Source organism: Trichosurus vulpecula, chromosome 1 (genome assembly GCF_011100635.1).
Source record: "Trichosurus vulpecula isolate mTriVul1 chromosome 1, mTriVul1.pri, whole genome shotgun sequence".
Taxonomy (NCBI): domain Eukaryota; kingdom Metazoa; phylum Chordata; class Mammalia; order Diprotodontia; family Phalangeridae; genus Trichosurus; species Trichosurus vulpecula.
Window position 1 is genome coordinate 47,844,580 of NC_050573.1, and position 14,115 is coordinate 47,858,694.

The 14,115-nt window shown below is 37.1% G+C and overlaps 1 protein-coding gene across 1 annotated transcript in view; it reads left to right on the plus strand.

Annotated features, from left to right (window-relative positions):
- LOC118845611 (E1A-binding protein p400-like) overlaps window positions 1–14,115 on the plus strand; it is a 129,005-nt gene that overhangs the window by 38,402 nt on the left and 76,488 nt on the right. The window contains exons 4-7 of the mRNA XM_036753601.1: window positions 2,249–2,336; window positions 2,740–2,847; window positions 6,190–6,587; window positions 6,925–7,221. Coding sequence (XP_036609496.1) covers window positions 2,249–2,336; window positions 2,740–2,847; window positions 6,190–6,587; window positions 6,925–7,221 — 891 coding nt within the window. The remainder of the gene's footprint in view (window positions 1–2,248; window positions 2,337–2,739; window positions 2,848–6,189; window positions 6,588–6,924; window positions 7,222–14,115) is intronic.

Sequence of the window (14,115 nt, forward strand, 5' to 3'; positions counted from 1 at the left end):
CAAAAAGCATTTATTAAGCACCTGCTATGTGTCAGGTGCTGTGCTACACAGAGTGCACTTTTTGGCCTCTAATGTTTTGCTTTTTCCATTGCCTACTTTGGAATGCTTTGCCTACTACTCTCCACTTAACTAAAAATTTTCCCATCCCTGACGTATGTGTTCAAACCTTACTTCCTTTGTGAAATCTTGTCTTATTACTCTTAGAGTGATCAGCTAATGAGATTTTCCCCATGTCTACTCTAAGAAACAGTTGTCATACCAGAGGATGCTAGCGTTTCCTCCTTATCCCTGTCCTGATTGTCCTTCCTCACCATGAAGTCCTTCTGAGCCTTATCCCCAGATGTGCTGCTTTTGTAACCCAAGTAGCATGATACTCAAAAGCATCTCAGTGAATTAAAAAAGATCCTTTATATGCATTATTATAGATCTGTACAGCTTCATTGCTAGGGTCTAGGGTCTTATTGTGATGCAAGAAGTCCAGAGTAGAGGATATGCATAGGTGAGGTTAAAGGAGTGGGAATGTATAGGGAGTCAGTGAGAATAGTACTGAAATGGCTGGTTATGGAATACAGAATAAGGAGATAGTCAAATAATGAGCATAAGAATCCTGGGAGCAGCAGCATCCCCCAGCGCACCTGTCCAGCCCAGCCCCTGCATCCATCATTGAGGGGGCCCACCATCACCGCCAGCAATAACTGATGACCAATGGCCACCAGCAGGCCAGGAAGTGGGAGCAACTCCTGACCACTTATCTTGCTTCTAGTCCAGCTCTCACAGGAGTCATCTGGGAAGGGGATCTTGTGGAAGGGGTTGCTGGTCATCCCCCACCAACTGTCAACCATCTGCCACTCATGGCACAGAAGGGTCCGCCTAGCTGAAGCAGCATGTGCCAGGCAAATAGAACTGTCCCACCTTAGCCACCATCTCCCCTCATGGAGGCATCCCAAGGCCCGACCCCAACAGCTTTGGGCAGAGCACTGCTTCCAGCCCAGTGTCCCAACCATCATGCCGGGAAGCAGTCCCTGTGGAGGGGCAGCCTGGCAGCTGACTGCTGAAGTGGGCACTACAGTCACAACTCCTAAAGGACCCGGAAAGAAAGTTCCTGTCACCAGAGTCCTTCAACATCAGACATGGATAGGATTTTATCAGTGGGAATAACATTAAAGAAGTGCCTTACTCTCTGCTTTGCATCTGTGCCCTAGTCACAACAGTGCTGGGAATGTATAACCGAGTCAGGGTTTTGGTGTAGCAGCCAGTTCACCTCGAGGAATGCAACAATAACAGATAAAACTGCTTCAATATCCTGCTTCTAGCATAGGAATTCTTACCTTGGTATTTGTGACCTTGGCTTTAAAAAAAATTTGGATAACTTTCAATATAATTGATTTCCTTTATAATCCTATTTTTATGCATTTATAAACATGATTCTGAGAAGGCGTCCATAGGCTTTCTTCATCATGCTGCCCAAGGTCAAGAGAGCAAGAAAGAGGGGAGGGAGGGAAAGACAAGGAAAGAAAATGAAGGAGGGAGGGAGACAATGAGAGACAGAGAGACAAGAATCCTTCTCTCTCATTCTGACTTGGGTTGGGTCTTTATTCCAAATGGAATATTGGATCCTTAAAAAAAAAATTATGCTTGGGAAACTTGTAAAGGTAGCACCTTTATATTCTGCACCCAGGATCCTTTTAGGGTTTCATGATTTTTCTTTGCACATTTTCGATAATGATCGAGGCTTTGTTTGCAAGTGAAAGGACCATGCTTGTTCCACAGAGTTTACCTAAGTTTCCTTCTGACTTGTGTCTTGGAGTTACATTGTGCTTGCCCTCTTCTGCTTAATGGTTTGGAGGGTATGGAGCATTTTCCAGCTGAATGGATATGATCACTTTCTTCAGGAGCACTGAACTCACTTTTAGTTTTGAACATACAGATATTTTCACCAATGAATCAACCCTCATGCATTCATACATTTGATGTCACATATATGAGTCTGGATATGACGTGCCTTGGACGGAGCTTGCGGACAACAATTCTGCTATCTCTTCAGCCAGTGAAAAACATGCTAAAAAAGCTTTTCAGCCTTGTTTATTTTCTTTTACTAATTAAGAACCAAGGAGAGTGACTTTTGTTTAGCAATTTGTTATGGTCAGCAGGTACCTCGTGGTCATAATGCCTTTTTTTTTCGGTCATAGGAATTGTCATATCAATTAAATTGCGTACTAAAACTTGTGACATTTTTGTTTTCTAATAGCAAATGCACACAGGTTCGCCAGTAGCTGGAACTGTGACTACTTTAGAAATTGAAACATTTAAGAGACAACAAACAATGACCCAAGCAGGTATGAAACATTGAACCAATGTGCATTTTTTTTAAACTTGCAGGATGTCAACAAACTAGAATTAAACAACTTTTCCTTTTTAAATCATCCAGTACTTATCTTCTCAGAACTTTACTAGGCATAGTTTCAAGTCTCTTGTTTGAGTCAGTATTAAATCTGATTTGTTCTTGTTGAGAATGAAATGGTATAACATCTGCTAGAGGTAATGTAATTCCTGACGAATCATTTTGGTTACTGCAAGTAGATGTTGTCATTGAAATACACTCTCCTGGGTTTGCTGCATGTGTTCTATGAAATTGTGGTATTGTGTACTTATATTAAAAACATACTAATACAGTATTTGCTTTGTAAAAATGAACCTGTAACTTCATATGGTGCCACTAATGGAATTTAAATATTGTAGATTCACCTAAGAGACCTCGGATTGATGTGGGCTGTCATGGGGTGGCCTTTCAATATCCAGTTGTGACTTCAGGAGTCCCTCTTCAGCAATTAATGCCAACAGCACAAGGTATTCTGTCACCAAAGGCTATGTACGTATTTTTTCTGTCCGGAAAGGTTGGTGTGGGTGAGTCTAGGAATCTAATTTGGATTTCTAGTTGACTACAAATTCTTATGTGTGAGTACTTAGCATATTATACTTATTATATCTGTAGAATTGGGTGATGGGCTTTCATGGTATATGTGCAGCCTTGGAAATGGTAATAAGTGCTGATTTCAAACTGGAATTAGTGAATATCATAGAAACTTTGGAGGAAAAGTCAAGAATGTGCCTGGCACATGGTAGGAGCTTAAGAAATTACAGTTGACTGGCTATTAGAAAATGACTATCTAGAAAATGGCTCCTGATCTTATATATTAGTGCCAATTTCATATATATATATATATACACATACATACATATATTAGATTTTTCAGATATAATAAATGCAAAGATTTTTTCTCTACACAAGTTTTTTTTTTTTTAAAAATCTAGCTGCATTGATTTTGTTCATGCAATTTTTTTCCCCAAATTTCATGTAATCACAATTGTCTGCTTTGTCTTTTGTGGTAATCTCTATCATTGTTTAGTTCTACTAGCCCAATTTGTGAAAGGTATCTCCTGTTGTTTTCTAATTTTTAAGTTATGTAGACATTTATGTTTAGTTTGAATATTCCTTTGGAACTTATTGTGGTGGTATGTGTTGTAAGACCACTTCTGCCAACTTGCTTTTTTAGTTTTCCCAATAGTACTTGTCAAATAAATTTCTCCCCTAGCATTTATATGGGCTTATCTGATAATAGGTTGCTATAGCTTTGCTCATCTAGCCTTTTCTAGTGATTTACTTTTTAAACCAGTGTCAATGAGTTTTAATGTTTATTACTTTAAAATATAGTTTGAGGCTTAGTAATACTTTGTGTCCTTCATTCCTACTCTTTTCCCCCCACTACTTTATTCTTCTTGAGATTCTAGATTTTTGTTCTTCCAAATGAATTTTTGTCATTATTTTGTCTAGTTCTTTAAAGCAAAACCATAGGAAATTGATTAGTATGGCACCATATTAATTTAGTGTCACTATTCTTCTTATATCATTGTAGCTCTACCATGAGCAATGAATCTCCAGTCATTAGGTCTTTTTCTCTATAAGGAGGTATTTAAAATTTTATCTAAAATGTCCTGAATTTGTCTAGCTAGGTTAATTCTCAGAGACTTTAGGCATTCTATAGTTATTCTGAATGGAATTTTTCTTATTTGTCTTTTTTTTCCTCCTTCATGATGCTGTATAGAAATACTAAGGGAAACCTCCTAGTATTTCTCTGTTGCAAATATCCTAGCTCTTGGATTTAGTCACTTTTGATTATATTTTAAAAGTTTTTTTAATACAAATTACATTTATTAAATATATATATTTATGAATATATATAAAATATCTATAAATATTTATCATATTTTTAAAAAGACATTCAGGAGAAATGGAAGTAGAAGCAGATATAACCAAAGATGAATCCAAAAGGGCACAGACTTACAGGAATAATGTCAATAACTCCAGTGCCTGAGTCAAACTAATATTCACCCCAAATGTTAAAAATTTTAAAAGGGGAATTTTTAGCTGTTTTTGGAGCAGTAAAAATACATAGGTTTCTGTTAGAATTCTGTAATGGACCATTAAACAAATGACTTGTGAATACTTAGAAAAGACAGAGGTTAAAAGGAGTCTTCATGGGTTCCCTAAGAACAAATCATAGCAAACTAATCTTATTTCTTTTAAAAATTATTAGACTTTTGGATTAGTTATTAAGAGATTAGATAACAAAATAAAGATTTAGAAAGACTAAAGTAGGATGGAATAATAGGCCCAAGTTAACAAGATAAAATTTAACAGAGATAAGGATGAAGTCTTGCATTTGTATTCAAAGAATCAATTTCACAAAAACAGAATTGAGAAGTTATGACTTAGCAATTTATTTGGAAAAAGATCTGAGTATTGTCATTTCATTGGCAGAAACCCATTATGAGCCAACACTGATGTAGCTGTTAAAAAAAACGCTAATGGAACTGTAGGCTGCAGTAAGATAACTATAGTGTTTATTTAAAGAAAGTTAGTAGTCCCACTGTATTTGGCATAATAATTTATACTACTAGGCACCACGTTTTAAGGAACGTTAAAAAATCAGTGTGTGCTTGGAGAAGGCCAGTGAACAGGATGGTGAGAGGTCTAGAAAAACCAGGTCATACAGAATGGTTGAATTAACTAGGCGTATTTAGCCATAAAAAGGGAAGAGGGAGAAACTGATAGTATTCCTATTGGTGTAAATTTATAAGAAAGCAGATTTTGTTTCAGTATGAGTGGTTCAAGAATAGGATGGGATGTTTTGTAAGATAATGAGCTTCCCATCCCTGGAAGTATCTAATCAGAGTCTGTAAATTACTAATAAAGATAGGATGTTCCAAAGGTCTTAGTACGGTTTTAAGCTTTTAAGGAGCTTAAAACCTGCACTAAGACCTGTGGAATACCCTGTTCAGTATTTCAAAAGATCTGTGGTTTCATCGCTGAATATTTCTTCCAGCAGTGCAGATAGTAACCCCTATATGCCTCTTCAGTGGACAATTTTATGACTTTCTTGTAGCAAAATAATTTATTACTTAGCTAAATTTCTGATGTTGGGCTTCTCTAAAATTAGCTAGGCTGATCCTCAGATGGCAAACACGGAGTCTGATACCAGATCCGTACTTGAGGACATTCCTGTTCTGGAGAACCTGTGAGAGCTTGGGCTCCATTGTCATAGCTTCTGAAAATTCCAGGTGTCACCTCCATCCTGCAATGGAGCGCCTGACCCAGGTCAAGGAATCTGGAGCTATCAGCATCGTAATTATTCTGACATTTTGCTGGAGTTTGGAAGCCCAAAGTTTCTTCTCCATCTCTAAGACTCTGATTGTGTCAATTTACGATGATGTTTGGAATTAAAAATGAATTAAGCATTCATAGGAAATAAATAAAATGTTGTGTAAGATAAAATGTAATAATATTTCAAATCAGCTACTTTTAAAAGTCACTGAGAGAACTGAGCAATAAAACGTTCATTGTTTGTTGTGATATTGCTAGTTAATTGTTCATAGATTTTAGAGCTAGAAGGGATTTTAGAGGTCACTTAGGCCAGCTGTTTTACAGGTGAGGAAACTGAGGCCCAGAGAGGTTAAATGACTTGCTTATAGAATACAGTTTTGACAGGTTTTCCAAACTGATGTAATTTTTGGATACAATGTATTAAAATCCTTAAGTATTTCCTTTTTCCTGCTTAATATTTTGTCAGATGAATTTCCATTAAACTTGGACATTTTAAAATTCCTATTTGATTTCTTCTGGTTTTGCAGGCGGAATGCCTCCCACTCCTCAAGCTGTACAGCTCACTGGACAGAAACAAAACCAACAGCAGTATGATCCATCCAAAGGTCCTCCCGTGCAGAATGCTGCAAGTCTACATACTCCTCCACCTCAGCTTCCTGGGCGGCTGCAGCCTGCCAGTGTCCCGGGCACATCCCTCCCATCGACACTGCAAATCTCACAGCAGCCCCAGCAGCAGATGATGGAGACCCAGCCCCAGCCTCCAGTTCTGGTGAAGACCCAGCCACTCAATGTACCCATCCCTGCTGCTCCCGCCAGCCAGCCTCCAGCACCCCTTCCACAGTCTCTCATGCCAGTCCTCCACGTCCAGATGCAAGGACAGCCACCTGCCCAAGTCTCTCAATCTCAGGCGACAGTACAACAACAGGTATTCAGTGATTTTGCTTTTATGACATCAAATTATAATCCAATAATGAAATGTTTACTTGAAACACACAGAACCTTATTTTTAATAGTTAGCTTTGTGGGGGTTCTAAGTTACATGCGATAAATGATCATCTGTGTATTTTTTGTGTTCACCTGCAAAGGAGCAGGACTTTGGTTGAAGTGCTTTTAACCATGAACACTTTTTTGAAATTAAATTGTCAGATTTATAACTTGAGAGTGCTTGGTCTCTAATTTCTAGTGGGATGTAAATGTTAAAATGTTATCTAATTTCAGTAAAGCTTCTTATATTCATGAGTAATAAAATGTTTCCCGGACAGGCTGTTTCACTGCTGCGACCATCTGCAGATCTTGCCCAGGCTTCTCAGCATCTTCTGGCAGACACTCTGCTTCCCTCATCTCTTCCACTGTCAGCTCCTTCAGACACAGCACCACCCTCTGTATATCCTTTGCAGACAAATAGAACTTCCCCGGAGACCAAATCCTTATCCCCTGTTGTATCCAAGCCCGCAGGTTTAGCCGTAGCTACAGCACCAACAATTCAGATCCCAGCCCAGAATGCAGTGGGCCTGCCTCCGGAGAGTTCCCAGGACAAGCTTGCTGAGCAAATAAAACTGGTAAGACCCATTTCTCTTGTCATTTGTATTTAAATGATTTTGTAAGAGATTTAAATTATTAAGCTTTTGAAATTGGAAGATCAGACCATGAGTACATTTACTATAGAGATTGTTGGGAGAAAGTTGCTTTGTAAACAATTAATTGATATAGAAATATGAGCTAGTATTATTAATGATAGTAATGTACTATTTGCTCAGTGTCCCCAAATTGAATAGCTTTGTACAAGGTGCTTAAGGGTACATGATACATAGGAGACACAGTTTTTATCATCAAAGAGCTTAACACTCAGTAAGAGAAATGATACAGTCAAAGTAGCCAATAGAAGTATGTACCAGCTCTGGCATTCTTCAGTGGAATGGTGGTCCTATTGATGTGGCCTTTCTCTCCAGGAGTGCAGATTGTGATCTATCAGTGTCTTTTTAACTCTGTGAGTCTTGTCCTGGTTCTCTCTAGATCTCTTGCTTTGGTGAGGTGACGAGTGAGTGGAGTTGAATAATTTTAGTCTTTTAGCTGAATTAATTTACTTATATTTATAATGAAACAGGCTCTTACATAGGCTCCCTTGATAGCCCTTGTTACCCGAGATAAGTGAGCAAAGTGTTGAGATTATGTCAGAGTGAGAGAACTTGAAGAGACTCAGAGAGGCATTTCTAGCCCACTCCCCTCCTCTTGCATGGAGGGACAAGAGGACTCCAAGAGTTTACTTGTTTTGCCCAGAGCCACCCCTCTAGTTAGTGGAAGAGCTGGAGCAGGAGACTTCTCTCTAATGCTCTTTCTAGGCATTGTTTAGATTGTCCCTGTGTTCGATTGGTCACCGATTCATAGCAGTATGAATCGGTGACCAATCAAACACAGGAATGTCACAGCTTGAGGTCTTTCAGGCCCAGGAAAGCCTTGTGGCCTGTCCAGATTCACCCAGAGACTTAGTGATGCCAGGACTTGAGCTTCTAATCTCAGAATTTCTTGCTGAAGCTCTTTCCTCCTGTATTCACCATTGCCTCCTCTTTTGAGACCTGAAACTTGGTTCTTTAAGGTAGATCTATGGGGGGGGGAACCCAAAAAACTTCCTAATAATTAGGAGTGTCTTAAAGTGGAATGGGCGGCCTTGAGTGGGAGGCGTCTACCCTCACTGGAGTCTTGAAGTACAGGCTATAAGATTACTTGTCAGCTATTTTCAGGTATAGATTGCGGTAGCTGTTGTGAAGGTATTTTTAACTCTGAAATTCTTGGATTCTGCAATTTTGGATTACTATTAAGAATGTTAAGGATTTCCAATGCCAGGGTGGAGGAGTGAGGAAGGAACCCTCTGAAGTCCTTCGAAATTCCCTTCTAAACAACGAGAAAACCACCTTAGAATTAATCTAGGAGCAGCTTACCAGCATGGTGGGAAAGGTCTGTCTCACTGGGATGGGAGGGGAGCAAGGTCCAAGAGCAGAAGCAGCAGCCAGCCTCACAGCAGGGGACCTGCAACAAGGCTTCAGGCCTGGGGCAATCAACTAGCTAGGGCCTACCCTTCTGCAAACCAGCAGTCCCGAAGTGACCCCACTCCCAGCACTAGCCACCAGTGAGGCCTTGACCCTTTTCCTGACCAGTAGTGAAGCTCCATCCTGGGGCCTACCAGCAGAGAGGCCCTGTTTCCATAGCAACCCAGAAGCCTGGCCCCACCCCTGGAGCAAGCCAGAAGCTAAACCCCACACACAGGGAGGCCAACAGAGAGGCCCCACCCCTCAGTAAAACCAGAGGGGAAGCCTACCCTCCAGAGAAAGGAAGCAGCTAAGCCCTGAAGCCCAATGAAAGTTAGCAGTAAGTCCCAGAGCCCCAGAACAAAAAGCTGGGGACAGTGCAGGACCAGAGCCCAACTCTCACATAGAAACACCAAGCACAAAAAAAAGACAGAAAAAAAGAGCAAAAACCAAAAAAAGAGTGTGACTATAGAAAGTTACTATTGTGATAGGGAGGATCAAGGCATAAAGTTAGAAGAGGACAGTGGTGTCAAAATGGCTATGTGTGAAGCCTCAAAGAAAAATTGATTTGGTCTCAGGTCCCAAAAGAATTCCTGGAAGAGCATAAAAAGGATTTTAAAAAGCAAATTAGAGAAGTAGAAGAAAAATTGGAAATGAGAGTGATACAAGAGAATCATGAAAAAAAGAGTAAATAGCATGGGAAAAGATATACAAAAATTTACTGAGGAAAATAACTGCCTAAAAAAATAGAATTGGCCAAATGGAAAAAGAAGTATGAAAGCTCACTCAAGAAAATAATTCCATAAAAATTAGAATTGAACAAGTGAAAACTAATGACTGTATGAGACATCAAGATACAATAAAACAAAATAAAAAAATAGAAGAAAATGTGAAATATCTTACTGGAAAAGCAACTGATGTAGAAAATAGATACAGGAGAGATAATATAAGAATTATTGGACTACCTGAAAGCCGTGATAAAAAAATCCCACACAACATCTTTCAAGAAATTATCAAAGAAAACTTCCCTGATATATTGGAACCAGAGGGCAAAATAGGAATTGAAAGAATTCACTGATCATTGCCTGAAAGAGATCCCCAAATGAAAATTCCCAGGAACATCACAGCCAAATTCTAGAGTTCACAGATCAAGGAGAAAGTATTGAAAACAGCCAAAAAGAAATAGTTCAGATATCATGGAGGTATAGTCAGGATTGCACAGGATTTTGCAGCTTCTATATTAAAGAACCAGAGGGCTTGGAATATGGTATACTGGAAGGCAGAGGAATTAGGATTGCAAACAAAAATCACCTACCCAGCAAAACTACATATAATTTTTCGGGGAAAAAATGGATATTTAAGGAAATAGGGGACTTGAAGGCATTTCTAATTAAAAAGACCAGAGCTGAATAAAAAATTTAACTTCCAAATACAGGACCCAAGGGAAACATAAAAAGGTAAAAAAGAAATAGGAAAGAGAAAATGTAAGAAATTCAATAAGGTCAAACTGTTTATATATTTCTGTCTGGGAAGATAATATTTGTAACTTTTAACAACTTTATTACTATAAGAACAATTAGAAGGCGTATATGCAGACAGAGTGTGTGGATATAAGGTGATTTTGATGAGGTGATACCCCCAAAAAATAAAAGAGTGAGAAAGAAAATTACACTGGAAGAAGAAAGAGAGGGGAGATTGAATGGGGTAAATTATCTCACATAAAAGAGGCATGGAAGAGCTATTATAATGGCAGGGAAGATGGGGGTGGGGTGGGGTGGTGGGCAAAGCTTAAACCTTACTCTCATCAAAATTGGCTCAAAGAGGCAATAACATATACACTCAGCTGGATATAGAGATCTGTCTTACCCTATAAGGAAGTAAAAAGGGATGGAGATAATAGAAGGGGAAGGTGGGGACAAATAAAAGGAAGGGTATATTGGGGAAGGCAGTGATCAGAAGTAAAACACTTGAGGGAAAGAGTAGAGGGTAGGAGAGAGAGGGGGATAAACAAATGAAAAATAGCATGGAGGGACATAGATAGTTATCATAACTATAAATGTGAATGGGATGAACTCAAAGCAAAAGTGAAAACAGACCTAATTAAAAGAGATAAAGAAGGAAAGTAACTATATCTTACTGAAAGGTACCATAGACAATGATGTCATACCAATACTAAACATATATGTACCAAACGGTATAGCACAGGGATGGGGAACCTGCAGCCTAAAGGCCACATGTGGCCCTGTACTTCCTCCAGTGCGGCCCTTTGACTGAGTCTGAACTTCACAGAACAAATCCCCTTAATAAAAATATTTGTTCTGTAAAACTTGGACTCAGTCAAAAGACCACATTTGAGGACCTAGAAGGCCACATGTGGCCTCGGGGCCATAGTTCCTCACCCCTAGCATAGCATCTAAATTTTTGAAGAGGTTGAATAAATTATAGGAGGAAATAGATAACAAAATTATACTAGTGGAGAACCTCAACTTTCCCCTGTCAGAACTAGATAAATCTAAACAAAAAATAAGTAAGAAAGAAATTAAGGAGGTGAATAAAATTCTGGAAAAGTTAGATATGATACATTTCTGGGGAAAATTAAATGGAAATAGAAAGGAATATACTTTTTTTTTCTGAGTAGTACATGACAAGACATAAAAATCTCACAACCAAATGCAGGAAGGCAGAAATAGTAAACACATCCTTTTCAGATCATAATGCAATAAAACTACATTCAATAATGGACAATGGAAAGAAATTAAAATTAATTGGAAATTTAAAAATCTAATCCTAAAATACAAGTGGGTTGAAGAGCAAATCATAGAAACAGTAATTTCATTTAAGAAAATGAGAACAATGAGACAACATACCAAAATTTTTGAGATGCAGCAAAAATGGTACTTAGGGAAAAATTTATATCTCTAATTGCTTATATCAGTAAAATAGAGAAAAAACAGATCAATGAATTGAGCATGCAACCTAAAAAACTAGGAAAAGAACAAATTAAAAATCCTCAATTAAACACCAAATTGGAAATCATAAAAATCAAACGAGAGATTAATAAAATTGAAAGGAAGAAAACCATTGAAATAATAAATAAAACTAGAAGCTAGTTTTATGAACCATTTGTAAATAACCATTTGTTAATTTGATTAAAAAAAGGAAAGAAGGAAACAAAATTACTAGTATCAAAAATGAAAGGGGTGAATTCACCACCAATGAAGAGGAAATTAAGACAATTGTTAGGAGTTTGCCCAATTATATGCCAGTAAATTTGACAATCTAAATGAAATGGATAAATATCTACAAAAATATAAATTATCAAGATTAACAGAAGAGATAAAACATTTAAATAGCCTAGTCTTAGAAAAAGAAATTGAACAAGCTGTCAGTGAACTTCCTAATAAAAAATCCCCAAGACCAAATGGGTTCACAAGCAAATTCTACCAAACAATTTAAAGAAGAATCAATCTCAATACTATATAAACTATTTGTAAAAATAGGCGGAGAAGGAGTTCTACCAAATTCCTTTTATGGCACAAATATGGTGTTGATATCCAAACCAGGAAGAGCCAAAACAGAGAAAGAAAATTACAGACCAATTTTCCTAATGAATATCGATGCAGAAATTTTAAAAATATTAGCAAAGAGATTGCAGCAGTATATCACAAAGATCATACACTGTGACCAGGTAGGATTTATATCAGGAATGTGGGGCTGGTTCAATATTAGGAAAATTATCAACATAATTGACCATATCAATAACAAAATGAGCAGAAATCATATGATTATCTCAATAGACACAGAAAAAGCCTTTGACGAAATCTAGCACCCATACCTATTAAAAACACTAGAGAGCATAGGAGTAAATGCAACTTACCTTTCAAATGATAAATAACACTTATCTAAAACCATCAGCAAGCATTATCTGTAATGGAAATAAGCTGGAAGCCTTCCCAGTACAATCAGGGGTGAAGCAAGGATGTCCATTATCCCTTCTATTATTTAATATTGTACTAGAAATATTAGCTATAGCAATAAGAGATGGAAAAGAAATAAAGGAATTAGAGTAGGTAATGAGAAAACAAAACTCACTCTTTGCAGATTACATGATGTTGTACTTAGAAAATCCTAGATAATCAACTAAAATACTACCTAAAATTATTACTTTAGCAAAGTTGTAGTATACAAAATAGATTCATATAAATCATCAGCATTTCTATATATTGCCAAAAAAGTTCGGCACCAAGAGATAGAAAGAGAAATTACATTTAAAATCACTGTAGACAATATAAAATACTTGAGAGTCTACCTGCAAGATAAACTGAGGAACTATGTGAACACAAATACTTTTCCCACAAATAAAGTCAGATCTAAAGCATTGGAAAAATATTAATATTCATGAGTAGGCTGAGCCAATATAATAAAAATGACAGTTATATCTAAATTAATTTATTCAGTGCCATACAGATCAAGCTATCAAAAATTATTTTATAGAGCTAGAAAAAATAATAACAAAATTCATGCGGAAGAACAAAAGTCAAGGATATCAAGGGAATCAAAAAAAAAATGCAAAAGAAGGTGGTATAGCTGTACCAGATCTCAAACTGTATTATAGAGCAGTAATTATCAAAACAATCTGGAACTGGCTAAGAAATAGAGTAGTGGATCAGTAGAATATATTAAGTACATTATATTATAATTATTATATTATAATATAAATTACATTATAGCAAATGACCATAGTAGTCTATATGTGATAAACCCAAAGATTCAAGCTTTTGGAACATAAACTTATCATTTGACAAAAACTTCTGGGAAAACTGAAAAATAGTATGGCAGAAACTAGGTATAGACCAACATCTCACACTGTATACCAAGATAAAGTCAAAATGGGTATGTGATTTACACATAAAGGTGATACCATAAACGAATTAAGAGAATATGGAATAGTTTATCTGTCAGATTTATGGATAAGGGAAGAATTTGGGACTAAAAATATAGAGAGCATTACAAAATGTAAAACAGATAATTTTGATTATATAAAATTAAAAAGTTTTTGCACAAACAAAACCAATGCAAAATTATAAAGAAAGCAGAAAACTGGGGAAAAAATTTGCAACAAGTATCTCTGATAAAGGCCTCATTTCCTAAATATATAAAGAACTGAGTCAAATTTATAAAAATACAAGTCATTTTCCAATTGATAAATGGTCAAAGATAGAAACAGACAGTTTTCTGACAAAGAAATCAAAGCTGTCTGTAGCTGTATGAAAAAAATGCCATAAATCACTCTTGATAGAAGAATTGCAAATTAAAACAACTCCAAGGTATACCTCACACCTATCAGAATGGCTAATATGACAAAAAAGGAAAATGTTTGACGTTGGAGGGGATATGGGAAACCTGAGGCACTAATGCACTGTTAGTGGA